General features: G+C 39.5%; 1 protein-coding gene across 2 annotated transcripts; it reads left to right on the forward strand.

Annotated features, from left to right (window-relative positions):
- nisch (nischarin) lies at window positions 1-26,161 on the forward strand. Of its 2 annotated transcripts, XM_063473670.1 has the most exons (28): window positions 1-177; window positions 1,235-1,318; window positions 1,823-2,005; window positions 6,057-6,105; window positions 6,699-6,862; window positions 6,963-7,058; window positions 7,692-7,787; window positions 7,885-8,037; window positions 8,955-9,023; window positions 9,256-9,441; window positions 10,216-10,344; window positions 10,534-10,647; window positions 12,829-13,027; window positions 14,824-14,942; window positions 15,300-15,394; window positions 16,281-16,556; window positions 16,861-17,156; window positions 17,548-17,762; window positions 17,962-18,380; window positions 19,038-19,207; window positions 19,335-19,398; window positions 19,579-19,717; window positions 19,932-20,082; window positions 20,281-20,400; window positions 21,263-21,424; window positions 21,801-21,967; window positions 22,389-22,579; window positions 23,340-26,161. In XM_063473670.1, the coding sequence occupies exons 1-28, from the start codon at window positions 97-99 to the stop codon at window positions 23,665-23,667; spliced, it is 4,515 nt and encodes a 1,504-aa protein (XP_063329740.1). In that variant the 5' UTR covers window positions 1-96; the 3' UTR covers window positions 23,668-26,161. The 2 variants fall into 2 exon arrangements, with proteins under 2 accessions (XP_063329740.1, XP_063329741.1); XM_063473671.1 differs by lacking the exons at window positions 15,300-15,394; window positions 16,281-16,556; window positions 16,861-17,156; ... (9 more) ...; window positions 22,389-22,579; window positions 23,340-26,161 and having other exon boundaries at window positions 12,829-13,035; window positions 14,824-14,935.
- Window positions 26,162-26,567: the final 406 nt, after the last annotated feature.

The following is a 26,567-nucleotide window of genomic DNA, read 5'->3' on the forward strand; positions in this document are numbered from 1 at the left end:
CATGGCGGCAGGAGGCGGCTGACTAAAAAGAAACGCTATGCATCTTTAGCAACCGTTTTCCTCAGTAATAGATAATCTGCTCTCGTTGATCACAGCATGGAGCCCGTTCCGTTCACGGAGGAGGTTTCGGAGAGAAAAGTATCTGTTGTCGGCTCAGAGTTGGTGGAAAACTACACTGTAAGCTCCGCTCCGCTCTTTCTATCTTAATACCAGTTAGCTTAGCTTGTAGCTCTCCCGGCTTCCAGGTCTATCGGAAAAACAGCAAGTAATATGTCTGAATTCCCCAGACAGTGGGTGTGTTGTACTGGACTTAACATGGAGATGGATTCGGGCTTTATGTCTTTATTCTTCAGAGCATGGTAAAAGCAGCCGAAAGAGCAGCTCACAGGCTAACCGCTAACTGCTGCCTTAATTTTCACACACGGTTTCGGTTGGTTTACAGTGTTTCCTCTTAAATGTGTAAATCTGATAGTCTTTTACGGATTCAGTCTTTTTCTGTTCCTTTCTTGTATGACAGTGTGCTGTGTGTTGTAACGCTCTGTGCTATTTAATGTGGCTGATAACCCGATGTGGTCCTGTTGCCTCTTGTAAGTTAAATCCTTTCTCAAGACAGCAGGACAGAGAAAAAACACCAGATTTTGAGTTGATTATTAATATAGGTTACTCAACTTTAAAAACAAGTAATGTCACCACACGTTTTCATCTGAATGGAGCTTAATATGGGAGAGTAATTCGTTCACATAATAGTTTTTTTGAATTGAGGAGGCGCTTTTAATCCGCAAAGAGCCTGAATGCTTGAATTAAGTATCAACTGCCCCCCTAGTTCGATACATTTTTATTTGGTTTAGGTGTGATACATTTGACGATTTCTGGCATTTTTGTCTAGTGAGTCACCACATAGCCAGCCTGACTGCATTTTAAGTACAACAGCTGTACCTCGAAGTTCTTTCTTCAGGAAACATTTGGGTTCATCTGATCCTGGAAACAAGCAAACACTCAGTAGTCTGCTGAGTGTGAGTGTGCTGTGAATTTTCTGTTATTTGGTAAAATGTGTTTAACGATTTCATGAATTTAAACCCACTTAAAATGTAATTGGTCAAGAATATTTTCATAGTCTTGGTGATTTTCCTTTGGCAGAAATTCCAAACCTCTTTGGTGGAGATCAAAATTTTTTATATGCAGGAAAACCTCTGCTGGGTCAGAGATTTTAATATACGCTTCTCTGATGTTTCAGGTTTACATCATTGATGTGACGGATGGACAGCACAGGTGGACTGTGAAGCACCGCTATAGTGATTTCTATGACCTCCATGAGAAGGTAATAGTGTGGGCCAGTGAGCAGCCTTATGCCACCATCAACAATTCAGTTTTTTAGTCTGAAGCCTCTAGTAAACTACCAACAGTCACAGGGCTAACACAGAGAGATGGACACATTCACACTTATGAGCAATTTAGAATCACCAGTTAACCTAACCCCTGATGGTGGATTAGATTCCAGGCTCTTTTTGCTGTGAGACAACAATGCTAACTACCTTTAGCAGTTGTTGTAGTTTTTTTTTCTCTTTTTAATAGGACAATTTACGGTCTATAAACTGTGTTCATGAAAATATCTCTAACAATTTCCTCAAGTTTTTTATGTCAATTTCTCTCTTGTTTGAATGGCATTCTGATAAGTCTTATCAAATTACAATGATATAAAATGGAGAAGAGCTACAACTTTTCATGTTCTCTGCACCTAGGAAACATTTGTTTCTTGGCTGCAGGATTGTTTTATTATGAAAATCAAACCTGGTTTTACTCCTGATGTTTGTTTCCTCTTAAGCTTACGGCAGAGAAAAAGGTTGACAGACGACTGCTTCCTCCTAAGAAGATCTTGGGAAAGAACTCAAAGAGTCTTGTGGAGCGGCGGCAGAAGGAGCTGGAGCTCTACCTGCAGACTCTTCTCCAGCAGTTTCCTCAAGCCACGCCCACACCGCTCACCAACTTCCTACATTTTCATCTCTACGTGAGTACAACCTATAAACAAGTGTGCAGTTCATGATTTAGAATAACCTCAGTTTGGAGTGGAGGTCTGTTAGGTCTTCACTACAGCAAAGAAAACGAGGTCAGAGAGTCATGCTGGTTGATAAGATCTAGATGTTCCCATTCATTTTAAATCTGTTAGACACTTTTGAGATAAAGACTCTGTGCAGACTAGTCAGGTTCTTCAGACCAAACCAGTCAAACACTCACACAGTCAAACACTTTTTTTCTTCCTATTTCAACATGCGACTTCGTGTTGAAACAAAACGTTAACTGTTGACACAGCAAGACTGAACTATTGAACTATTTAGTTTTGTCCTGCTGTCTTGATTAGATTGCTCATTTTTTGCGTTAAATGTTTTGCACTTAAGTTTCCCAGCTTAGAGTTTTTTTTTCTTAAATAGAGAATCTACAAGCAGTAGCAGTAATATCTCATTTTTATTTTTAACCATAACATATTTACATCAGTTCATCTCTCAAATATGCTCCTGATTTTGAGAATTTAAAATTTATAGAGCCAAAGAATTACAGTATCATACCACAGTAAAACAGTTTTTTATCTCTCTTGAATGTAAAAGCATTCCCTTCGTACAATCAGCACAATTACAGCTATCAGTAGGTATAAGTTTCAGTATATCATTATAGAAACAGGTGTCAAAACACTATCCTGAAGTGACATAAGCCCAAACACATGGCACCCACCCCTGAGAAAAAGTCTCTTTATTTAAGATTAACGTCAAAGCAGTTCATCACAGTAAACACAAGACACCATCCATCAGTTATAGGCCTGATTAAACAATTTACAACATCGTATTAAAAAAACCTCATAATATATAGACAGTATGTGAGGATGTAAATCATGTATAAAATATATATAAAGTTTAAAACATTAACAATTTACCCTCAATCGCAATAAATTACAGACAATGTTTCAAATAAAAAATACTGAGCCCTTTTGATGAACTCGAACTGAGTGTATTTTATTGGACTCTCTTAAATAATACAAAGAAATGATTTAGTAGCTTTTATGAAGGAAAGTCATGGTGAAGTGGATTATTCTTCCATTTAAGGGCTGCAAAACGTGCTGATAAAGTGTAAAAAATACATCATGTTTGTACGTGTCACAGTGTTTTGCACAGTGGATGCTGTGTTTGTAAGAATTGATCACGTCATGAGTTTGGCTGCAACTTTCATCCCGAGCTCTGAGTCATTGTCAGTTTTAAAGCCTTCTTACGGATGAAGACATTACCCTCGGTAATGTTCTAATCCCACAGCGTCATCCCAGCAAACAATGCTGAATAACCATCTTTAACTGGTCTTTTCTCAACGTCTAGGCTTGGTTGAAAACTAATCCCAAAGTTCACTGTCACCTTGTTAGATTTGATAGCTAGCCTTTTTATATTATCTTTATACAGAGTTCAGCAAAATAAAGCCCATAATTTAGACAAGAGTGAAAACATCTAAAAAAACTGATCATGGATTTCTCACTCTGTGGCTCATTTCTCATCATACTGAGCTGACTGATTATACAGGTTAACATCAGGAGGCAGAGAGCTGATGTTTTTGTTAGGTTTGTCACAGTTTCACATGAGTTCATCATGCAACAAATTTAGATGTAGATAAAATCTCAATGCTACATGAATGGCCCAGTTGCCCATTGAAAGAAACCACTGGGGTCTCTGTTAATCAGCTGGGCTGAACAGTTGATAAAACTGAATCCATGTATCAAGAATAACTATTATATTCTGTTTCTTTGTATCATATAATTTCTGTGACTTAATTTTTTTGATAGATCAGTCTTGTATAAAGCAAGTGTAGTCTGATAACACACACAGTGGTTTAAGGCTTTGTGATGACAGAGACAGTGATCACATTATGACGATAATGGATTAACAACAAGAGGCCACTGTTTGAGAAGCCTGCACGACAAAGCACACACAGGAAAACCTCTCATGTGACTTGAAGTGAACAGCATGTGACTGTAGCAGATAACTTTATTTGGAATGATAGTGGGAATCTGTATCTTCTGTTTAATGTTCAGTTACATCGACGTGTAATGTGTTTGAAAGAAAGACAGCTGACAGATCCAGGTGTCTGCAGGCGTAGCTCTAAGTACTACGAACCAAACTCTTTTAAAACATGGTTGGAGGTTGATTTGTGTTAATGTTATTTGAAGTTTAAAAAAAAAACTTTTGTGAAAGCATCAGTAAAGAAATGATGATCAGCCATAGTGATGGGAATCATAAACCGGTTGCATTTGCATGGCTCCAAGCTTTTTTTGTTTATAGATCATTGCTGGCGTATCTTTCTGTCATTTTGCATTGTTTAACAGTGACGTAAAACTCATATCAGTGGAGTTTTTGCATACCTCAGTCACATGCAAGCCTTTCACTCTGTGTTCAGACTCAGAAACTTCAAAGACCTTTTTCCCCACATAGAAAATAGATCAGGAATCAATATAGAGTGTGACCTATGATCTGCATCTGCGTCAACATTGGTATCAAAATTAAAAATGGAAACAAACATTTTTTGCATGTCTTATCGTTTGATTCCAGAATACTTTGGTACACAGAGTTTATTCTAGTCAACTCAGTGACTGTAAGATATCATCACGCAAAACTGTGGCTAAACAAAACAGGCCCAAATCAACAATCTCCACCACCATGCTTACAGATAGTACCGATGTGCTGTGTGTCGTTTTCTTCTTGGCATTGTGTATTATGGCTGAACATCATTACTTTGGTCCTGCCTGTCAAAAGGAAATTGTTGCAGAAGTCTTGTGGTTTGTACAGATTTGCAATACTCTTTTTTTTTTTTTTTTTTTTTTAACCTGTAATGCTGTTTGTGACAAGCACCATTAGAGAACACACCATCAGCTGCACTTGTCAATTTTTTTATTTCTATTTCTAACAAGGATTTCTATGTAAATAAGAGTTTTTGTATTCATATTAGTTCAAATGTCTATTTTTTCCTATTTTGATTGCAAAGACTTGCAGAGAAAAGCTAAAAACCCATATTCTGACTGAATAAGGTTAGGGTACTATCTTCAAAGTGTTAAATAACTTTTCAACAGCAAATGAGGAGACTTGTTTTAGTCTTAACCTATAATTCCTCTGAAAAATAAGGAAGGCTCCACACTACGTCAGAAAACTGAAAAATGTGATCAGGCTTTTAATGGTAATAGTACTGCCTTTATCCCTGTAAACTCTGTCTTCTTCAAAAACAGTGCACTAAAGCAGTTTTGATGTAATGTGATGCAAGTGGGAATGTGAAAAAAAACAACAAAAAACCCCAAAACATTGGTATCAAGTCAATTTACAGTAGAAGAAACAGAATTAAAGAAATATTAGTAAAATACAAGGATGGTAGGGGGGAAGTTACAATAAAGAAGAACTTATAAGAAACTAAAAATCTTTGAAAGGTGATTAAAAGTGATTCAGTAATTCAGAATCTAAATGTAATATAATAAAAAGCTTGAATGTAAAATGGGCGTAGATATTCTAGGAAACATTTTCTATTTGCTGTTACTCAGACAGACGACGTCTAACAGATGTTAGAGAACCTGAGGAGTAGCAGCTCTACTCTGAGCCCTTCCCAAATGACTGGACTCCTCACTGTATGCTAAAAAAGAGCCTAGCCACCCTTCGGAGAAAGCCTGTTTCCACCGCTTGTATCCGTAATCTCATTCTTTCACCTTTAAAAGAGCTAACAATAAAAGTGTTAACAAAAAGATCGGACCTAGATTAACAGATTTAAGGTATTTGTCAACAAAAATGCTCCATCTGGTGGCAGATGGTGGCTAACATTTACAGTGCAACAATTTACCAGCACTGTGCATCAGTGACAGTGTTAACAATTAGGATAAACAACTACTATGTCTGGTAACAGACTAATGAAAATAGCGACGATTATATAAAGTCTTATCTCAGGTGTTTCTTATTGTGTCATCGTCCAAACACGACCTAATGTTGTTAATTCATTATTTTTATATTAACTTTATTTTAAAGTTAATATAATTTTTTTTGCTCTTCCAGGAAATCAATGGCATCACTGCAGCGCTTGCGGAGGAGTTGTTCCATAAAGGTAGGATAGCAGACACAGTGGACCTGCTTTAGAGGTCTTGTTAACATCTGATTTGTAAATAACCGTTTGAGGCTGTATATGTGAACATATAACAGACTTCCCTGCAAAGAAAATAACAAGTGTGTAGACCAAGGGTGTCTTACATGTGACATGTTAGGGTCCAAATAGGCACACAGTGTATTTGCAGTGTGTGAAAATTGTATAGACCTCATTCATAATTCTATTTTTTTTTATTGAAAATGTTTGAATCATAAATATTGACTCCTGTGTGAGGATGCCACTGCAGGATTCCACTCAGCATTTATCGAAAGTTAAAACCATTTCTAGATTTCAATACGTAGTAAGGAGTAAAGTACAACTGTGTGTCTAAAATTGTAATATACATGTAATAACTGTATACTTAAGGAAAATAAGATAATATATAAGATTTCTAAATGTTTAAAAAGATAGTTCATGTTGTTTATTATACGTTTAAGTAAATGTGGAGCTCTTTTTTTTATTGTTTGTTTTAAAATGAAAAGAATGAAAAGATGACTTTGACACACCTGGTTTGTACAGTGAGCGGTGTCACACTGTCTGTTTGTGTGCTGTAGGTGAGCAGCTGCTGCAAGCCGGCGAGGTGTTTTCTCTTCGTCCTCTGCAGCTCTTTTCCGTCTCCCAGCAGCTGCGGATGGCCAAACCAACCTGCTGCAATGGAGATGCCAAAACAGACCTAGGACACATCCTCGACTTCACCTGTAGGCTGCGGTACCTCAAGGTTATACACCACTTGTACACCAGAAATCCCTGTCATGTCATTTCCCTCTGAGCAGCAGAGGTGGTGAAGGCTCTCACTGGTTTTTGTGTTTGTTTCTCAGATTTCTGGTACCAGAGGTCCAGTAGGAACCAGTAATATTCAGGAGGCGAGTCTCCCCTTTGACCTGTCTGTTTTCAAATCCCTGCTGCAAATAGAGGTAACTGTCTCTCTGTCCATGAAATATGTTTTGTCTGTTTTTATGTAACAATGTGATTTATTAGTGGATACAACGAGGAAAGCTTTACTGGCATTGCTAATCAGTGTGAGAAAGTTTGCTAAGCTTGAACATTTGCTGAAGGCTCTTCTCGGATTTTCTTTGTTACCAAATATAAATCACTGATTTTGTTTTTGTAAATTTGCTGGGAACACTGGGAGGGTTAAGAGTTAAGGACATATAGTATGCATGCCATAGGGTAGAAGAGCTGGTTGGCCTGAATTGAACTGGTCACGCTAGTGTTAGGGTTGAAAATGATTAAATAAATAAAAAAATAATTTTATTTTAATCTGAATTTCACTTCAGAGTTCAAACAGAAAAATGAATAGGAGATGCTGACGCAGTATCCCTATTCACTCTTTCAAGTTTATCCAAATGTAAATGATCAGTGGTGAGATAAAGTCCTTCATCATTTAACACACAGACCTGCCTTAGTTTTGTTTTTTGCTGAACGTGCTTACTCAGTCTTTGAGTACTTGTGTAAAAGGACAGAGGATTTGCATTTAAGAACGTCACCAGTTTAGTAAACTGTGGTGGGATGTTTTCTTACAATGTTACTGTTGTGTCTGTCTTCAGATCACCGAGTGCAGCTCTCAGCAGATTCGTGGTTTGTCCTCTCTGAGGTCGAGCTTGGTGACGATGAGCATCCATCGCTCCACCGAATCTATGATGGTACATTTTAGATCAAATACAGTACATGTCTGAGTATTACTGTTGTGTGTTGCACTATACTGATACTGACGTGTGTTTCATTTATGTGACACCTCAGTCTATCCTCGTCCCAGAGGCGAGTGAGTTCTCGCAGTGGGAGCCTGAGGGGGTGGAGTCTGGGTGTCCGGTCACCGCTGTCATCCCTGTGTGGAGAAATCTCACCACGCTGGACATGAGTCACAACTGCATCAGTAGCATCGACATCTCAGTGGTGAGACACACACCCGCCAAAACCTGCAACATCAGCAGCTTCACCCAGAGTTCAGTCAGTAATTATGTTTAAAAGCAGTTTTTGTTTGTTTTCCTCACAGTGAAATAATTGAAAAATACACCACATAACAGATAATATGTTACATAATAACATTACCAGATGATACACATTGTAAGTTTTTGTCTGTTTAATTAAACAACATAATAATATGAGATTTCTGCTGTAAGAAAAAATAGTTTTTTAAAAAACAAACAGAAAATTTCCACCCAGATATCGTAACACACTGATGGACAAAACCTAACACCAAACTACATGATGATGATTCTTTTTTTCACAGCTCTCCTCTGTTATTTTCAGTCACAGAAACAAGCTGTTACAGTTATATCCTCCTGAGAATCGGCCTATTCATTTATGTCCTCCGTAATGGACATGACGTATTAAACAGAGAACATCTTGGGCTTTCCATTGATATCTGATGTGTTTGGGTGGCCTCTTTTAGCCCCAAAGAGACAGGAAATCACAAAAAGTTCAATGGGAAGATTGTATATTCCTCAGTTTTGCATGTATATTATTAAAGGGGACACATCATGCTTATTTCACCATCATATTTTTTCATTACTTAAAACAATCCTTGTTTATTTTGTAATGGGAAAGTTTTTCCCAGTTTTTTTAATGCTGTTCCTTTCAAACCAACTTTCTGCTTATTAGCTGTCACTTGCAAACAGAAGGTTTAAGCATCAGCTCTGTGATGCTTCTGTGCTCACAGCCAGAGCCCTGTATCCCTGCGATAACGAGCCTCAAAGCTACAAACATCAGGTCTTGGGGTTAAAATACAGGGATAAAAACAGCTGGGTATTTAAATAAAGGCATGATTTGGGTGGATCAGTGTGCTCACATTGAGTTTATTTCTCTTGTAGAAACTGATGCCTAAGGTGGAGTTTCTGGATCTGAGCTACAACCAGCTGTCCTCAGTGGAAAACCTCCAGGTATGTGACAGAATGAAGAATGAGGGCAGGTCATGCCTCATTTGACCGTCTGCATAATTCCTGAAACATCAAAAAATATTTTTATAGTTGATAAAATAAACAACGTTGTTATTTTCAGGATGATTGAACAATTTCTATAGTCTTAAATGTCACTGCAGCAATGTAGTGGTGTTAAATGTGTGTTATTTTTTTTAAAAATGTGTAAACAGAAATGACCTCCTTGTGTTCACAGCACCTGTACAATCTGGTCCACGTGGATCTGTCCTATAACAACCTCCGGGTTCTGGAAGCAGCTCACACTCGTCTGGGGAACATCAAAACCTTGAGCCTGGCTGGTAACCAGCTGGACCGACTGACCGGTCTCACCAAGCTCTATTCTCTGGTCAGCCTGGACCTAAGCCACAACCAACTGGCACAGGTAAGTACACCAAGGACACCCTGATGGCCATGTGGGAGAATACAAAAACATTTCTCTTTTCATGGTTTGTTGAAAGACGGCATATCTAAAATTTCCTCCTCAGTTGTTTTTTTTTTTTTTTTTTTTACATTGCTGTGTAAAATTGTATTAAAAAAACTAGAGAAAACAAAAAACATGTATATAAAAGATGTAAACGAGTATTGAAATGATTAAACCTGACATTTTATTCTACCTTACATAATATATAGGGCTTCTTCCTTCTCAGTTTGTATCCTTTTCTTGAAGAATTGCCTTAAGAAGTATAAACCTGCTGTACTTCCGAACAATAAGTCTGATCAAAGCTTTAAAAAATAAATAAATAAAAAATCTTGATATTTACAAGAGTTCGTTAACACCTTGGTTTGTAAACGCCTCCAAAGAGTTTTTGTGATTCCATTGTTTCGCCTTTTTGTTAGCAACATTACTTATAAAATACTATTTCATGCTTCAGTGTATAGAAATATCAATGGATAGATTTGCGCTATCATTATACCAGAGCTGGGTATGGGTTCAACTAAGAGGATTAAAAATTTTGGAACTAGATCCAGGAATTAATGTAACATAGAAATAATAAAAACTGAAAGACGTCCTCTTAATATTAAAAAAAAAAAAAACCCCAAAAACATCATAAGCCAAGTTCTGTGTGGACCAAAGATTTTGATTCAGGTGGGGTGTGCAGCCTTGGCTGAGGTTTGCAGCGTCATGTTTTCACCGTGTGCGTTTGTATTTTTCTAGTTGGAGGAAATCAGGAACATCGGTTCTCTGCCCTGTCTGGAGAAACTCAACCTGTCCAGTAACCCCATATGCATCATCCCAGACTACAGAACCAAAGTCCTGGCCCAGTTTGGGGATCGTGCAGCAGAGGTGTGCAACCAAAACCTACCACACAATATTATTCCTCCTATGCTATTACTGTTTCGGAAAACACAACTTTTTTTTCTGACTGCTCTTACAACAATACACTTGCATCATCCACTTCACTACAGTGCTTGTCTTTCTGTTCTCCACGTTTTTATCTTTGTGTTAATCCTTTATTTCTTTCTATGTTTTTAGGTTTGCCTGGACTGTAAAGTAACGACGGAAAAGGAGCTGGACACTGTGGAAGTGTTGAAAGCCATTCAGAAAGCCAAAGAAGCCAAAGACCGCATGAGCGGCAACGACAAGAAGGTAGACTCTGTCACCCTAAGGCCCACCGAAGGGCTTAGTGTCAGTTTGTGTAGTTAAACTAGCAGCATTCATGTAAGTTTGTGGTGAAACATGATAAAATTTTCACAGTACATGTTATTATTATCTAAAATTATTCAGTCTAAAACGATGAACAAATCTGTCTTAGAAAGCTGAAAGCAGTTGCACACTGATCAGCCACAACATTAAAACTACCTGCTTATAATCATGTAGGTCCCTCCCACGCCCCCAAAACAATTCTGAGAAGTAATATCTGTATTTTTATTGATTTTGTGTTTATTATTTTTTTACATAACTGTATAAATCATGGGAAACAGTACTTATAATATCATCACATGGGTATTATTGACATTTCCCTCATCATTACGAGGTTATTGTGACACTTGTTGTTCTGTCTGTATATGGGACCTCTGGGTTTGTCCTGTAGTGTCTGGCAGCAGATCCTTTGGGTCCGATGCATTGGGTTGGGACCTGTGAGTCAGGCTTGCTCTTCCCCTTCCCTTTGATGGGGCAGTCACTTTACCTTAGGGGGTCGTGCCTGGACTGCAACAACATTTGAGTGTATCTCTGATTGTTATGAATGACTCAGAATTTCATTGTAACAAGGTAATTATCTTTACCTGTCTGTGGGTTTAATGTATGGCTGATTGGTGTACTTGAACACTGTGAGAGGAACCAAACTGATATTGTGCACTGATGTCAGTCATATGTGACAGATTCTTGAAGTTATTATTGTAGGGTCTGCCTTACAATACAAAGCGCCTTGAGGTGACTGTTGTTGTGATTTGGTGCTGTATAAATAAAAAAAATTGAAATTGAAGTCAGACTGTGCCTTTGTTAGTTGAACTAAGTTGTCATCTTATCTTTTAGATAAATTAACCCTGAAACCTGCTGTAGTTGTTTCATAACTTTAACCTGATTGTAGCTCAATCAATAATCATGACGTGTACAAACCCACCAGTTAGATGTAACTAACATAGTTTTTCTGACATCATATTATTTACTAACGGATCCTGAAGCCTTGAAAGTTTAGCAGAGGTTTTATTAGGTACTAATGTTAATTATTCAGTGTAAGGCGCTGTGTAGTTTTCTTGGTAAATAAGGAATTGCAGCTGGACACCACCTTCTTACTAATATTTTCTGATTGAACACATATTGCACATCAGCAGCAGAATTATTCAAAATGCATCAAATATAAATAAATCGTTCAGTGTGGAGATAAAAACTAACACACTGCAACATAACTGATGTATGAGCTAAATCTGTGTTTAAGTGGCTTTTGCATAGTGCATCAGGACATGTATGTATCACAGGAAGGAAGGTAACAAGTTTAACAAATTCAGGTCAGGAAAGGACTTTCTAAATGACTTAGGGTTGCTGTTTGGATATTTAGCCTCCAAAGTAGTCTTTACTCATAACGGCCTGCGAAGCTTCAAAGGTTTCTCACACACTGACCAAATTACAACTCGTTTATTATTCATGAAATACATGTAATAATAATAATGCATCTCGTCTCATTTAAACAAAGCCATAATAGAGTCCGGAGTATTTTACTAACACTAATTCTAAAACATGCAGTAGGCCTAGCAAAGGGTGATAACTGACTCTGTGTGCATGACTGATATATGCCCTAAGTCCTCATACATGTATCTTGACACCACTTAAGAAATTGTAAAAATATTAAGCTGATTCCTGTTTAAATGACAGTGTTTAAAAGTCATTGACTGGGAACCCAAATATTTTAATATCTCTTCAAATTACAAAGCCTGTCTATAGGAACAAAATATCAAATAAAAGAGAGGCACACAGAATATTCACTGTAGTTTGTTAACTGTTGAACCCTTGGAAGCCTAATAGGAATAACCCTTAAAACTCTTTATAGAAGAAAGAGTTAAAGCTACAAAACCTGTCAGTTGTTTAAACTATAGGCACACAGATTTAGCTCATTAACTTCACTGTTATACAGTGGCACCAGACTGCTACAAATAGTTTGGTTTTTATGTTTTTTGTTTATATATCATCAGAGATTGTCTTTAGATCTTTAAAAAAAAAAAGGTCATTTGTTGCTCTGCTGCTGATGGAGCTGCTGGTCGTAGAGTTGTGATGTGATGTGTAGATGACTGCTGATCTCTGAAGGCTTCCCCCTCTCTGTCCTCCCGTCAGATCAGTGAGGAGACCAGGCTTTCTGCTGCTGCACCTCCTCTCCTCTCCTCCTCCTCCTCCTCCCCTCTCCCGGCCTCCTCTTCCTCTCCTCTCCCATCCACCTGCTCTCCCTCTTCTGTCGCTCCTCCCGCTGCTGTCACGTCCTCCTCCTCTTCCTCTTCTACCTCTTCGGCCCAGCAGGCTGCCTGCCCCAGCAAAGGTAATCATGTATGTATCAGGCTGTGCCATGCTGAGGGAGGGGGGTGTTTGTTTTTGTTTCTAATCAAGGACAGCAGCCAGATGGTTCAATACTACTTCTAAATCATTTATAAATTGGGCGTTGATCAACAAACTAGTTAAGTTATTGTGAAATGAATACGTTTGAGTTGAGTTTTAGAAATTTCTTTTTACGGCATCCTTGAGTTTCCTACAAAGCAGATAGGATGTTGAATTCATGCCTAAAGGCAATTGTTGCATTTTATTACAGTGTGTAAAATCTCACTGCTAGATCACTAGCAGATATCAGATTGCAGTCAACTGAATTCTGATTTAATGGCCCTCCTAATTAAAGTGCATAATCCTAGCTATGGTGGCTGTGATAGGACAAACATGCTTCAGTCAGTAAAGAGTTAAAAAATATAAAATGTAAAATGTACCTCATAATTGCCACGGCCGGTCAACCTTCTGCTGCTACCGTTTGTGTAAAAAATAAATAAATAAATAATTGAATATAAGTACAGTGGTCCCTCACTATAACACAGTTCACCTTTCGCGGCCTCGCTGTTTCGCAGACTTTTTTGTGTGCAATTTTGCATGTTTTTTTTTTTTTTTTTTTTTTTTTTTTTTTTTTTTTACAGCGCTTTGTGTTCTCCGTCCTGATTGGCTGTAGACCATTGTCAATCAATCTCGTGCCGTGTCTCCTGTCAGTACAGGATGCGTCCAGCTTGTCAAATTTACACAAATCTTCGATCGCTAGCAGTGTGACTCTGAAGTGCTGTACTGTATGTTTGTAAGTTTTCTCCCCAACAAACACAACAATGTCGACGAAACGACGTCACCTGTGGGTGCCTTTGGTTTCATTCTATAATACTGGACTCATTTTTCTACGAAGGTTTAAACTTTGAGAGTGTTTAAACAAGAGAGAATAGTGTGAAAATGTTGATGCCTGTCTGAGAAAAGTGTTTAAAGTGTGTAGTGAGGGGTTTTACAGCCTTAAAACATCTATGATAATTGAAAAAAATTAAACTTGGCTACTTTGCGGATTTCACCTATTGCGGGTTATTTTTAGAATGTAACTCCCGTGATAAACGAGGGACCATGTACTAAATAAATCAGGAATAATAAAAAGACATGGGTGTGCAAAAATGTTTTCTGGTATTTTATGTTTTTACCCCTGAGTCACCTCAAAACTCAGGCCGCAGTTCACCTGTAGTGAGTGTAGGCTGTCCATCTGCTGTGTACCTCAGCTGACAATATGCCGGGTCTCCGCTACTTTTTACTCTTTAAGCTGTAAAAGTTTGTGAAAAGAGTCAGATATAAGTGGATGAGTCAGTAAAGCTCATTTCTGTTGAGGATATCCTGAACTTTTCTGTCAGTCATGCATCTCTAGCCACATACATAAAACGCGGCTAAGTGGAACAGTGATGAAACTGTACACAATGTAAAGCTCATAAACTACTCTAACAGCTTCATTTTTCAGCCCCAGAGGTTATAGCTTGATAATACCACTGCTGACATTAATGTTTTGCTGTAGTTCCTGTGACACCTGTTCACTAACCACCTTTTTACAAGATGTGGATACTAATCTTTCAAAACTAAACATTTAAGCATGTTTGCTGATCCTTTTTTATGGCTATTATTTTCTGGAACGTAATTCCATTTGTTAATAGAAGTTTATGTACTTAAATTTAAATGATTTAGCTTTTAACCAAGATGTGATACCCTCAAACCAAGGGTATCACACCTGCCAATGATTTCACCCCCAGCATCGCTGATGTGTTTGCTTTCCTGTTTCAGATGTGACGAACAGAGAAGAAGCCCCAGTTCCCCCCAGTGTTCCCCCTCCTGTGGATCCTACACCTCCCCCTGCAAGCTTTAGCACCAACACAAACCTCCCGTCTGCTGACTCTGCACAGGTTAAACACACACAACCATCGGAAATGGGAGGGGTCTGTTACCATCACACCAATAGGATATTAGTTAGAAGGGGAAGTGTTTGGTTAGATGGGAGGAGTAGTATTGGTTACTTAATTATAAATGATCCTAAATTACATGTATTACTTTAAAATCTTCCTGATATGTTTGTGCAAAATGTTTGAGGGTTGCTGCTAATTTTAAAGAATGCAAACACATCAAAGGAACACAGTAAAATTCTTATTATATTATCACTTTGGACAGGTGAAAGCACAAGACTGCATGTGAGGTGTTCAGGTGGCGGTAGATCTTATTTAGAGTCAGCTGATCTTTATTGTTGTGTGTCTTTGTGTTTTCAGATGCAACAGCCTGTTGTCAGTTTGTCTGAACACACTCACTCTGGGGGTTCTACAAGCATTACTACTGTTACTACTTCTACTTCTGCTACTGTATGGTCAGTATCAGATAATAGTGCTGTTACCATAACATTTAAAATTAAAATTGGCTTTTAACATCTAATATATATGGAGGTTATTGAGTTTCAGTGACAATAATTCAACAGCAGAAATGTGAGTGAATAAGTCTTTGTAGAAGTCTCACTATTCAACGACAGCAGTCTTGCCAATCTTGGTTTTCTGTTGATATTTGGATGTTCCTGTGTAAATGAGTTGGGATAGAAGCATAGCTTTACATTAAAAAACAAACTAACAAAAATGTGCATCTATATATTCATTCACCAGTCAGGCCTGATTAAAAAAATAAACTGAGATGAAATAAGGCTATCCTCCAGTCTTACTTCTACAGTGCTTGAGATGACGTTATTGGCTCAGTCCAGGGTGAGTGTCTCTGGCTCCTCCAATCAGAGCCCTGGACAAAATGCCACGCTAATTACACATACAATAAGAAAACGTAAAAAGCACACTTACCTACATTTTTACTATGATGATAATTACTTGAAATATGATTAGAGATATGTGGTTTTAAAGTGCTTTGAGTTTTCAAGGAGAGTAGAACCAGTCCATTCACCATTTAGATAGACCTGCCAACACACTCCTGAAGTTTGGGGATTGTAAATATGCTTCCTGAATTCATATATCAGCAACAGCACAGTATTAAACAGGTTTGTGACCCGTGACTTGTGGGTAAGGGGCGTAACCATCATCCTTTTTTTGGTTATAAGAGTGTTTTCAGTGAGCTTGTATTTATTTGACAGTTAACACATAAGCAGGATGAGCTAAACTAAGCTGTGGTAACAGTATTTATGAGCTGACATTTTTATCTTATATTAAACAAAAGCAATAAAAAAAACCACATCTGTCTCTCCTCTCTCCCCCCTCCAGTTGTGTCTGCTCCTCTTCCTCATCCAGACCCGTTGAGGCCAGTTGCTCCTCGTGCAGTGCTGCCTGGTGTCCTCTGCTTCCTTCTCACCTGCTTTCCCTTTCCTCCTCCAACAAGGACTTCATCACCCAGCTTTCGCAGCACCTCAGCTCCACCCTGAGGCAGCAGAAGATGAAGAAGGAGGGGGAAGAGAAGGAGCAGGAGAGGGAGGAAGAGAAGAGCTCTGAATCCAGAGAGGTTCAGTCTCATGTAGAGGGCACTGAAGTGGGCAGCCCCAGGTATTTAAACCAGATATATTCTGTTACTGAATTTGAGGATTCCAGAGATTCCCATTGAATCTGCAGAGTCAAAAGGTTTCTGAGATTCTAAAATTTCTTTACTGTGTGTGAAATCCTCTATAATCCATCAGATCAATGTTATATTCCAGCTGTTTTTAAAAGCTATTAGAGAAATGATCCTTTGGATGCATATTTATAACAACAGACAGATCATTTTAGATAATCAACTTATAAACACGGAAGAAATTCATAACTTAAAAGACCTGAAGATGATTTTTAGCTCATTCTCTGTTTATTACTCCAGTCCAGGGTCCACTGATGGCTACTTTGAGATGAGTCTGGATGACTCTGTGGAGGAGCTGGTCGGCCCCTCCTTCATGTCGCTCCCTGCTCCTACTGCAAAGGAGCCTGGTGGCCATCAGGAGGAGCAGAGTGAGGAGAAACAGGAAGAGGTCCAGGTCCGCCAGGTTCTGTGGTGCTACTGTGTTCAGGTGGAGGAGGAGGAGGTGAAGCAGAAGGTGGCATGCCTGGTGCTTGCGGACCAACTGTTGGGCCTGCTGTGCTCATCACATGATTTCACAAGGGCCAATCAGAACATGGGTAAGCACACAGTCTACATGCAGACTGGACCAAACTTGGAAGCTGTTTTGTCATTTTTGTCTCCATCTGATGCACAAATTCAATTTAGAAGAAATCTAGTTAACTTCTACAACACTTCTGTTGTAAATTAACTGAGACTAACTAGATTTTGATGTCACTGTTGGTTTCCAACCCAATGTGATGAGAAAGACATTAAAAAAATCTCACAAGGTTTAATTTGCAAATTGTAAACACTGGATTGGCTTCTTAAATATAAGGATTGTTATTTTTTTTTATTATATGGCGTATCTTTATGTGTTAAACCTTTGAGAGAACACTGCAAATGCATGATGTGTAGTGCTGTAATATTGAATAAAATATTAAGATGTGTGTTTTGTTTTCCTGTCTGTAGACCAAGATCTGAGTCTGCCTTTGGAGGAAGTGCTGTTCAGCCTCCAGGTGGACCTCCTGCTCCCGTACTCCCAGCTCTCACTCTCTTCCCAAGCTGAGCTCCCAGACTCCTGTCTTGCCTTTGGACTGCAAGCAAAACCAGCCCGTTTGTTCTACATCTTCTCTGAGGTTGAGGAGCTTCAGCAGATTAGATCTGAGCTCACGGTGCTGCTTCAGGTCAGAGAGCGACACATAAGCCGCCTCAGTTTAATATCCAGATGCAGTCAGTGGTTTTGAATATTTGTATTTGTATTGCATTTTATCCATTTCAGATTCTTTGATTGCATTTTTAAAGATAACAATAGAGCTGTGAGTTTATTTTATTACTTTACCATAAGTCATGTTTAGAAACAGGAACATGCCTTCTTTCTTCCAGGTTGACCCAGAGCTCTTCAACACTCGTCAACTCCTTCCCCGCTCACTCATCAACTCCTGGGAGCTGGAGGAAAGTCAAGGGGCGCAGGGAGGCTATCCCATCCTCTTCATGCCCTCCTCTTCGTCGTCTGCCCTCAACACTAATCCCCTCCTTTCAGACATCTTATCTGAGGAGCCCAGCCTCCCCTCTCTTCTCTTCCTCACCCACCGACAACTGTGGGTGCTGAAGATGGACTTCAGAGAGCTGTCAGAAATAGAGAAGCCCAATGCTGGCCTTCGTCATCTCTCCTCCTCCTCCTCCTTTTGTAGGCTAGTCCGTGTACCCCTCGGCTCTGTGGTGCTTCACCCCAGAGAGAGAGATGCTCAGGTGGGGGACAAAGTCAGCAATACATCCTGCTCGGACCCACAACATCCCCAGAGGTAAAGGTGGTGTGAGTGGATGGTGTAATTGTAGACATTAACTCTGACATGTATGTTTATGTTCTAAATCGATAATTTCATTAGTTTACATAAAATTAGTAGAACAAAGCAAAGAAATCTGAATATATTTCAGCACCTGAGAAAGAAAAGATGATGTGAAGTTCAGGGACAAGAAAAAGCTGTTTGTCATTATTAACCATTATGCCTGTTGGAGCGTTTACATAACTGTATAAATGTATATAACTGTAATATGTGGTTTTTAGTGTCATAAAACCACAACACAGCAATGATTTATTTAATAAAGGGTTTCTTTAAGCCAACTCTGACCTTATCTACAAAAAATATCTTTGTATTTGAAATGATGGCTACATTGATGGTTTTTATATTATGATTAATTGTGGTTATGTCATGTCTAATCAGTAGTTTTCTTTACAAATTCATCATATTCAACTTAATGTGATTCCTCCAGATTTAAAATCATGAATCTCTACTATGTATTTATTCCATAACCTAACTTGAAACTCTTTAAGTTAAATCTTTTGTATAAATACTATAAATAAAAATAAACAGCAATAAACAAAACATTTTATTCCTTGATTTTCTTTCTTTAAATCTGTGTTAATCTCTTTTTTTCCATCATTGTATTGTGTCCACTAGGAGGAGTCACACTGTGGAGCTGCTGCTGGGTGATCACAGGCTGCTGGTGTGCTTTCCTCTGGTCCAGAACAAGAGCTCCTTTCTGGGGGAGCTGAGCCAACGAAGGTCTGCTCTGGAGGGGCTGAAGGTGGTGGCCCTGCCCCGGCCCTCCAGGCTCTGTCCACAGCAAGGTGAGTTCTCACAAGGTGAAGACCAGCTACACACAGTTCATGCAGTTTGGTCACTCTATTTTGTCATTTTGTTTGACCTCTTCTGGTTTCTTTTCCAAGTATTACAGCTCTGTTGTTGTGTCCTCAGGCCGTTATAGATCCAGAGACCAGTGCTGTTGTACCAATACCAAGCAGTCACATGGCTCCAGCAGGTACAGCCTTTAAATATTAACATCAAGTCTAGAGTAATAAAATTGTATTAAAGCGGAAAGTCTGCATTTCAACCACACCTTGATGTGGTTGACAGAGGAAAACCACGAAGAGCTGTGTCATTGTCCAGATATTTATGGACTGAAATGTTTTTCTTTTTATCTTTTCCTTTTCTTTCACAGCTGGGACTCTTCCCGTCTTCACATGGAGGAGAACCAACCCTCCCCCCACCTCATTCCTGGTCTGTCACCGGGTCTGAAGCTCATGGCTGGACTGGGAGAGCAGCAGCTGCTCACCTACTTCCACAGATATATAGCACAGGTAAGAAACCCTTTTTTGAAGCATATGCATTACAAGAATTCACTCTCTGAGTGATCACTTTGCTTGTAAACAGAGCTCAAATCAGAACACAGTAATTTTCTAATAACTCATGTTTGTAGTGATTGTGTTAGATAAATAAACTTTAGGACAGGTCTTAAATCTTTATTCTATATTCTATGAATCATTTTTAAAATATATATATCACTTATATCAGTCTGAGGCGGAGGAGGTGAGACAGGTGCTGTGGCTGTCTGTGATTCTCTACAAATCTCCTGAGACTGAACTCACCTGCTGTCTGCTACTCTCCACTGATTCAATCTACTTCCTGTTGGAGGATTCGGCCACTACACTGGGTCATCACTCAGGTAAAATTTACTCATGTGACTGGTCCCCGATCAACGGGAAGTTTATCCATCACTGTGTCGAGTCATTCCTGAAATTTCTTTCTGAATTAATGCGCTTTTTGCAATTGTTTGAGTTATAAAATATGTCTCTGAGTGGTGTTCCTGAGATCATTTTTGTTAAATCTCGATTCCTTTTTTCTTTCTGTCTGTTTCTGTCAGTGTTGGACATATCCGACTCTGGAGATCCAGACACATGTCTGTGCTGCTGTATGTCCATCAGACTCTCTGATCTGCTGGCCGTCAACGTTGGGCTGTTTGATCAGTACTTCAGAGTCGTAGGTGGGTGCTTTTACGCCTGTTCTCTCATGACATTCCAACATTATATTTTTATTCTTGGACTCAACTAGATTAGCTTTGCTTTTTTACTCATACTGCGAGCTGTGTGCCTGTCCTATTAAATGTATCTCCTCTTACTGAACGCGCAGCACTTTCTCATAAAATAGAAATTTATTTGTGGTGATAAGGCAGGAGGCGTGTGTGCATGTAAAGACAGGAAACTGCAATTTTTTTTAAAGGAAAATAATAAATAATACAATTTATTAAAACAAAAAAAACTGCCTAAAAATACATTGACACCCACTTTGTTACAAGCAAACCTGAGTCACACATCCAGCAGCTGCACATCAGCTCCACCATCTGGGAGAGCGTCAGTAGTGCTTGTTCTGTTTTTGTATGTGTAGGGACACAATCCTATAGTCAACCTGCTGCAGAGTGTTTGGGGCCAGCTGGTCAGTGGCGCCCAAACTTTGAAAATGATAGTGATGGGTTTTCCACCTATAAATTGGCCATTTATTACCGGTAGATTAAAATTAAATAATTGTAAAAAAAAAAAAAAAAAAAAAAAAAGTGTTACGAGTTTCCAGGAATGAACTGCGATTTAACTTGGAAATTCTTGAGTATTTTCTTTTTTTCAAAGAGTGACCTACCATGAGCAAATAGTGGGGGGAAAAAAAGCAGTTTGAAGCCTGAACTTTTACATTTTGGGCCATATTTAATACGCACATCTATGTATGTATATTTGTATGACAGAAAGTAAGGAAAGATGTGATGGGCCCCCTTTAAGAGTGAATTGCTTTTAAATAAATAAATAAATAATGTCTGTATGATTTTCTTAGCTTTCCATCGATTCTCCCTCCTGTAGGTCACTCAGCAGATCATGTGGTGTGCTGTCTGAGCAGGGACAGCTATGGCACGAGCGTTTTCCTGCAGGAGCTGATGTCAGCTCTCAGTCTGCAGCAGCAGCTTCCTCCTCCAGAGCCATCCGATCAGGACTTCTACTCGCAGTTCACCAACACAAGCACAGGTAACTCGGGCAACGGTGCCATCTGTTGTCCTAGTAAGAGTGAATATATAATATTAAAGTATAAAACCCACATCTTGTTAACAGATAGCACTTCCTCTCTGTATGGATCTTGATTTTCTCTGACTTCTTAGACTTTTATATATCATGACACTGTGAAGGGACTCATTCTTGGTTGCTTCATAGATAACATCATAGTTCAATATATTCAGTAAAGATTACTCTTTATTGTACAAAATGAAGAACTCAAGAATGTTGAAAAACATCTATTTAAGTGTTTATTTTTGTAATGTATTATTTTTGACCAAATATAAAATCTGTACAGACCACCAGTAAGCAATGATCATCGTAACGGATGTAAATTTGTCTCCCCCTGCAGGTAAGATGCAGAACTACGAGCTGGTCCACAGCAGCAAGGTGAAGTTCATTTATCCCAGTGAGGAGGAGATGGGAGATTTGACCTTCATCGTAGCAGAGAGGAAGACTCCCGCAAGCGTGGCGTCCCCATGCTCCTTTAACGTCCTGCTGTACCTGCTGGTCTTCCAGGTAAGAACATTGCACACAGGAGCGGAAGCAGGATCTTCTCAGGCTAACTCAGTGTGCACATAATTGCAGCCACAATGAGCTTGTAAATATAAAAGGATCTATAAAAGAGAAGCAACATTGGATGTTCATGTCGATAGAAACGTGACTTCCAGTTAATGTTCACACTCCTCTGTATCTGCTAAATGTGTGAACGGGCTACTGTGGTAATAATGACACTGTGAGCATTTTGGATGACAGTAATTTGGCCTCCAGTAACATTGTGATAAACTTTTAAAGCTGTTTGACTGTTTGGCTGTTGCTGAAAACTGATGTTCTAGATAAAGAATCAAATCCAGTCTTGTTTTTCTGGTTTTATAATTCCTGTTTTCAATTTCTGAGCTTCTTGGTTTTCTCTATTTTTATTATGATTATTTTCCACCAGGTCCAGATCCCCAGCAGTCCACCCAGCCAAGGCTCTGCACTCTCAGGCACCCCCTCTTCTGATTTAGGCTCTGCCCGGTCTCCAGTTCTCCAGCCCAGGACTCTGATCCTAACCAGCACCGATGTGTTCCTGCTGGATGAAGACTATGTCAGCTATCCACTGCCAGACTTCGCTAAAGAACCTCCATCCAGGTGAGAACAAAGAAATAAAACCTTTTCAAACAGCCTGTATACAGGGGTGTTATGATAGAGCAGAATTACGCACGACAACGGCCTTAAAGTGGGGAGGAAAGTGAAACAGGTATTAGAAAATTAAAATCAATTCTGTGTTCTGTGTCGCCCCTAAACTTGGTCTGAGTCACAAGTTTGCCGCAAGAAAAAAAAAAAGTCGTTGTTTGTCCTCGTCTGCAACAGAAAAAGAGGAAGAAGAGGAGACAGAGACCAGCTGAGATTGTACTGTGCAGACAGCTTAGTCTGAAATACTGAAGGAAAACACACAGCTCAAGTCTGTGCTCAATGAAGCCAAAGAGGAGAAGCATCAATTCAGAAACTGTCAAGAGGAACAGGAAACTGTAACATACTGGCTCTTTTTGATTGTTTAGGTTTCAGTCCGACAGTTCCCGCTGATCCCGACCCCACATTTTACTGGCCCTTTGTTGTTTTGGTTCTCTTTATTCTCACATATTCTTTTAAATATGTTTTACAGTCTGCACGCTCCATTTTAAGTTGTAAGTCCACCACCAGCATCACTTTCCTGTTGTGTTCTCCACACTGTGGATAGAAGCCTCTTAGTTTCAGTAACCTCACATGTTTACTTTGATGTGAAAATAGACTATTTCCAGGCTCAGTATACATTGAAAATGCATGTTTAAAGCACTAGTTAATGAGTTGTTTTTTTTCCTTAATAGAAATAAGTATAACTGGATATTACTGACGGTTGCAATCTCTGCAGGGAGCGGTACCAGTTGCGTGAGGCCCGGAGGATCCGCGACCTGGACCGGGTGCTGCTGGGCTACCAGACGTACCCCCAGGCTCTGACTCTCGTGTTTGATGACCTGCCCGGCCCCGACCTCCTCTGCCACCTCACCATGGACCACTTTGCTGTCAGCAGCAATGAAGCTAATCCCAGAGGAGGTGTGGCCAGCAGGGGTGCAGAGGGCGAGGTGCAGTGGTGCATTTTTGTCCCGGGAGCCGACAGCAGAGAGAGGCTGATTTCGCTCCTCGCTCGACAGTGGGAGGTGCTGTGCAGCCGAGAGCTTCCTGTTGAGCTCACGGGCTGATTGGTTGACAGCGATGACAGACAAACAGGTGACTGCTCAGCTGCTGGTTGGTGGGTGGAGTCATCATGTGATTGGGTTCATTTACACATGGACTCAGGGTTTGATTGGTTTAATCTCAGTGTTGGGCCATGGAGTCACTGCAGGAGGGACATCGGGAAGAGAAATCTGATCTGAAGATGAGGAGAGATTTCTATGAGGAGGATGAACACAAAATTAAATTTCCTCCCTTTTTTGGTTAATAATTGACAGAAATTAATAATAACTGGGGAGGAGTCGTGGGTGAAAATATTGAGACTCACTGCACTAGATGATGAAAGCATTTCAGTGCTTTTTTTTGGGGGGGGGGGTTCTCAGCATTTCGGTTCTTTGAAGATGGAGGAACAGGCCACCGATCAAACACAGTTTGAAGCTTAGTGAGACTTTATCCTGAGCTTAGACTTCTCACTATCAGTACAATTGCAGCCCAGTCAGATGATGGAGGGTGTCGACTCTGGTCAGAACACAAAAAGGGTACGTCATAATGGGCGAAAACCAGTGATGTGACTTTGGTTCTTCCACTTCTTTGATGTTGACCAGTAGAAGCGCAGAATGCCACTAAGCTGTTTATAACTAAACATGATAGTGATGTTATCAGAGTTGTTTGGATTATTTTGGCCTTCTGTAGTGAGCGCTACCAGCTGCGTAAGGTTGGAGGACCCACGGCCTGGATCAAGTTCTGCTTTGCTCTCAACAAGTGTTTACACAGAAAGAGAGTAGAAGTAGTGACCAGAGACCGTGAAGCATCAGTGAAATTCAGCGACCTGTAGTGATGACGGGAGAAAGAACCATTGGGCGGGTCCTGAGTAAAACTTTGAGGCCAATGCGAGTAGGATGGGGTGCCAAATAGAAAAGGGTTGTCAAGGCTAATGGAGAGCTATGTGAAGCAGAGCGGGGGGACAGAGTCACGCACAACACTTTCGTTGCTGTTTTCTGTTTACATTCTTTTCCAGGAAGTTTCTATCTGGCGCCTCCTTCCTGATGTTGTGAGAGATGAACACGATTGGTCATAGAGCAAAATGTCGACCGTTATGTCTCTCAGACAAGAAAATGCAGAATTTTATGACCCTGTAATCGCCTAATCTGAGACAGTGACCACCGTAATTTGAAAAATCTGAGCCAAGCAGTCATTCTTCTTACAGATTGGTGGGAATCTGGCTCATTCCCCCTCAGTAGTGTCTGCACATCACTGGATTACAGTGACAGGAGAAGAGGCCCGTGACCTTGTACGAAGGTCACGGGAAATCCTGAGACTTTTTTTTTTTTTGGGCACAACTTCTCCTTCTTGTAAAGCATCTAACCATGAATTGTATATTCTTTTTTAATTTTTTTAATTTTATATTTTTTTTCTTTTTGGGTGGGTGGGGGGTTGTAGATGTTGCACACACAAACTGGATTTGCACAGCATTGGGCGCTGCAGAGGGTCCACAGTAGCTCCAATACTCCTAATTCAGGATTATGTTCTGGTTCATCTTCTAAGACTCCATCTTATCCAGAGTCGGATCTGAAGGTGGATCACCTCCATTTGCTGGACATGTTTAGCCTAGCTTAGCACAAATACTGGAAGCAGAGGGAAAAGGCTAGCGTAGCTTTATCAAAACAGGAAAGAAAACATTTAAATAACTCCAAAGTTATTTGATTTACTTGCTTTTATTTACTGGCTTTAAAACCAAAAATAGCTTGTGTGTGTGTGTGTGTGTGTGTGTGTGTGTGTGTGTGTGTGTGTTCCTATTCCTTCATGTGTTCAGCCTGACTGATGATGAGATCGGGGGGTTTCATTTGAAATAGCACAAACACACAGCTGCTCGGCACAATCTTCTCTCTGAACATTTTATTTCTTGCACATTGTAACTGATGAAGCAGTATTACTGAACTGTATAATGAAGCTTTTTAATATGATATTAATATAATTGTTGCTTTTGGACAGACGGATGTTTCCCATCCTGAAGCTTATTTTGTAAAAAGACACAAGGGTCCTGATATTATTATCATCATGAACTCTGAAATGTAGTATTATCATCGAGTGTTATTTTTAATATATTTTGCTTTGTGTTTTATGTAATTTTGTTTTTCTTACAATACAAATGACACATAGGATGCTCTCCCACCCGTCACCACTGTTGTTTAACATTATTGGGCATTGTAAACGGGAAATACCACTGAATTAAAATGAAACTGAAAGCTTTCCCATGAAATATTAATTCCTATTTTGGCGGTTTGGTTCTTTGAAAAAATCAGCAGGATTTAACCACAGTCTGCAAACTTTTCAGCTGATGCAGCAATCTGACCAAAACCAAAGGAGGTCTGGGTCACTCTGCGCTTCTGTGGAAAATAACTGACACATGTCTGGCTCACCGGGAGCAAAAGAAATAAAAAGAACTGCGAGTGATGTGCTGATTACACTAGAAGTCAGTTTCTTACTCATTCTGTTACTTTTTCGTTGGCGATGAGATCAAAAACAGCACTTTTTGTTTTCTTAGTTTGTTTGTTTGCTTTTTTTTTCTCAGAAAAACTGAATCACGTTAAGTTTGGCCAGCTTTAGCTCAGCAGAAGTAAAAATCATAAAGACTGAAAAATGTATGTTTTCCTTCACACCTCAGTCACCGTGAGGACTCCACTGTGCTTTTGTTCTTTACCTTTATATTGTGGTGACAGAAGATAAATAATTTGTTGTTGCAAAGTAGAAATATCCTTTTTTGTATTTGTGATATTTTAGTAGCCGATGAGCAGGTTGTCTGACAAGCCTTAAAACTCAGACTGCAAAATTTGATAAGCTGGCTTTAGTTAAATTAAAAATCTATTTGAGAAGGACAAGTTAGAGTTGATTAGGAGTTCTCTTTAATTTTAAGTTAAATGCACTTTAT

This window comes from Pelmatolapia mariae, linkage group LG5 (assembly GCF_036321145.2).
Source record: "Pelmatolapia mariae isolate MD_Pm_ZW linkage group LG5, Pm_UMD_F_2, whole genome shotgun sequence".
NCBI classification, from domain to species: Eukaryota; Metazoa; Chordata; class Actinopteri; order Cichliformes; family Cichlidae; genus Pelmatolapia; species Pelmatolapia mariae.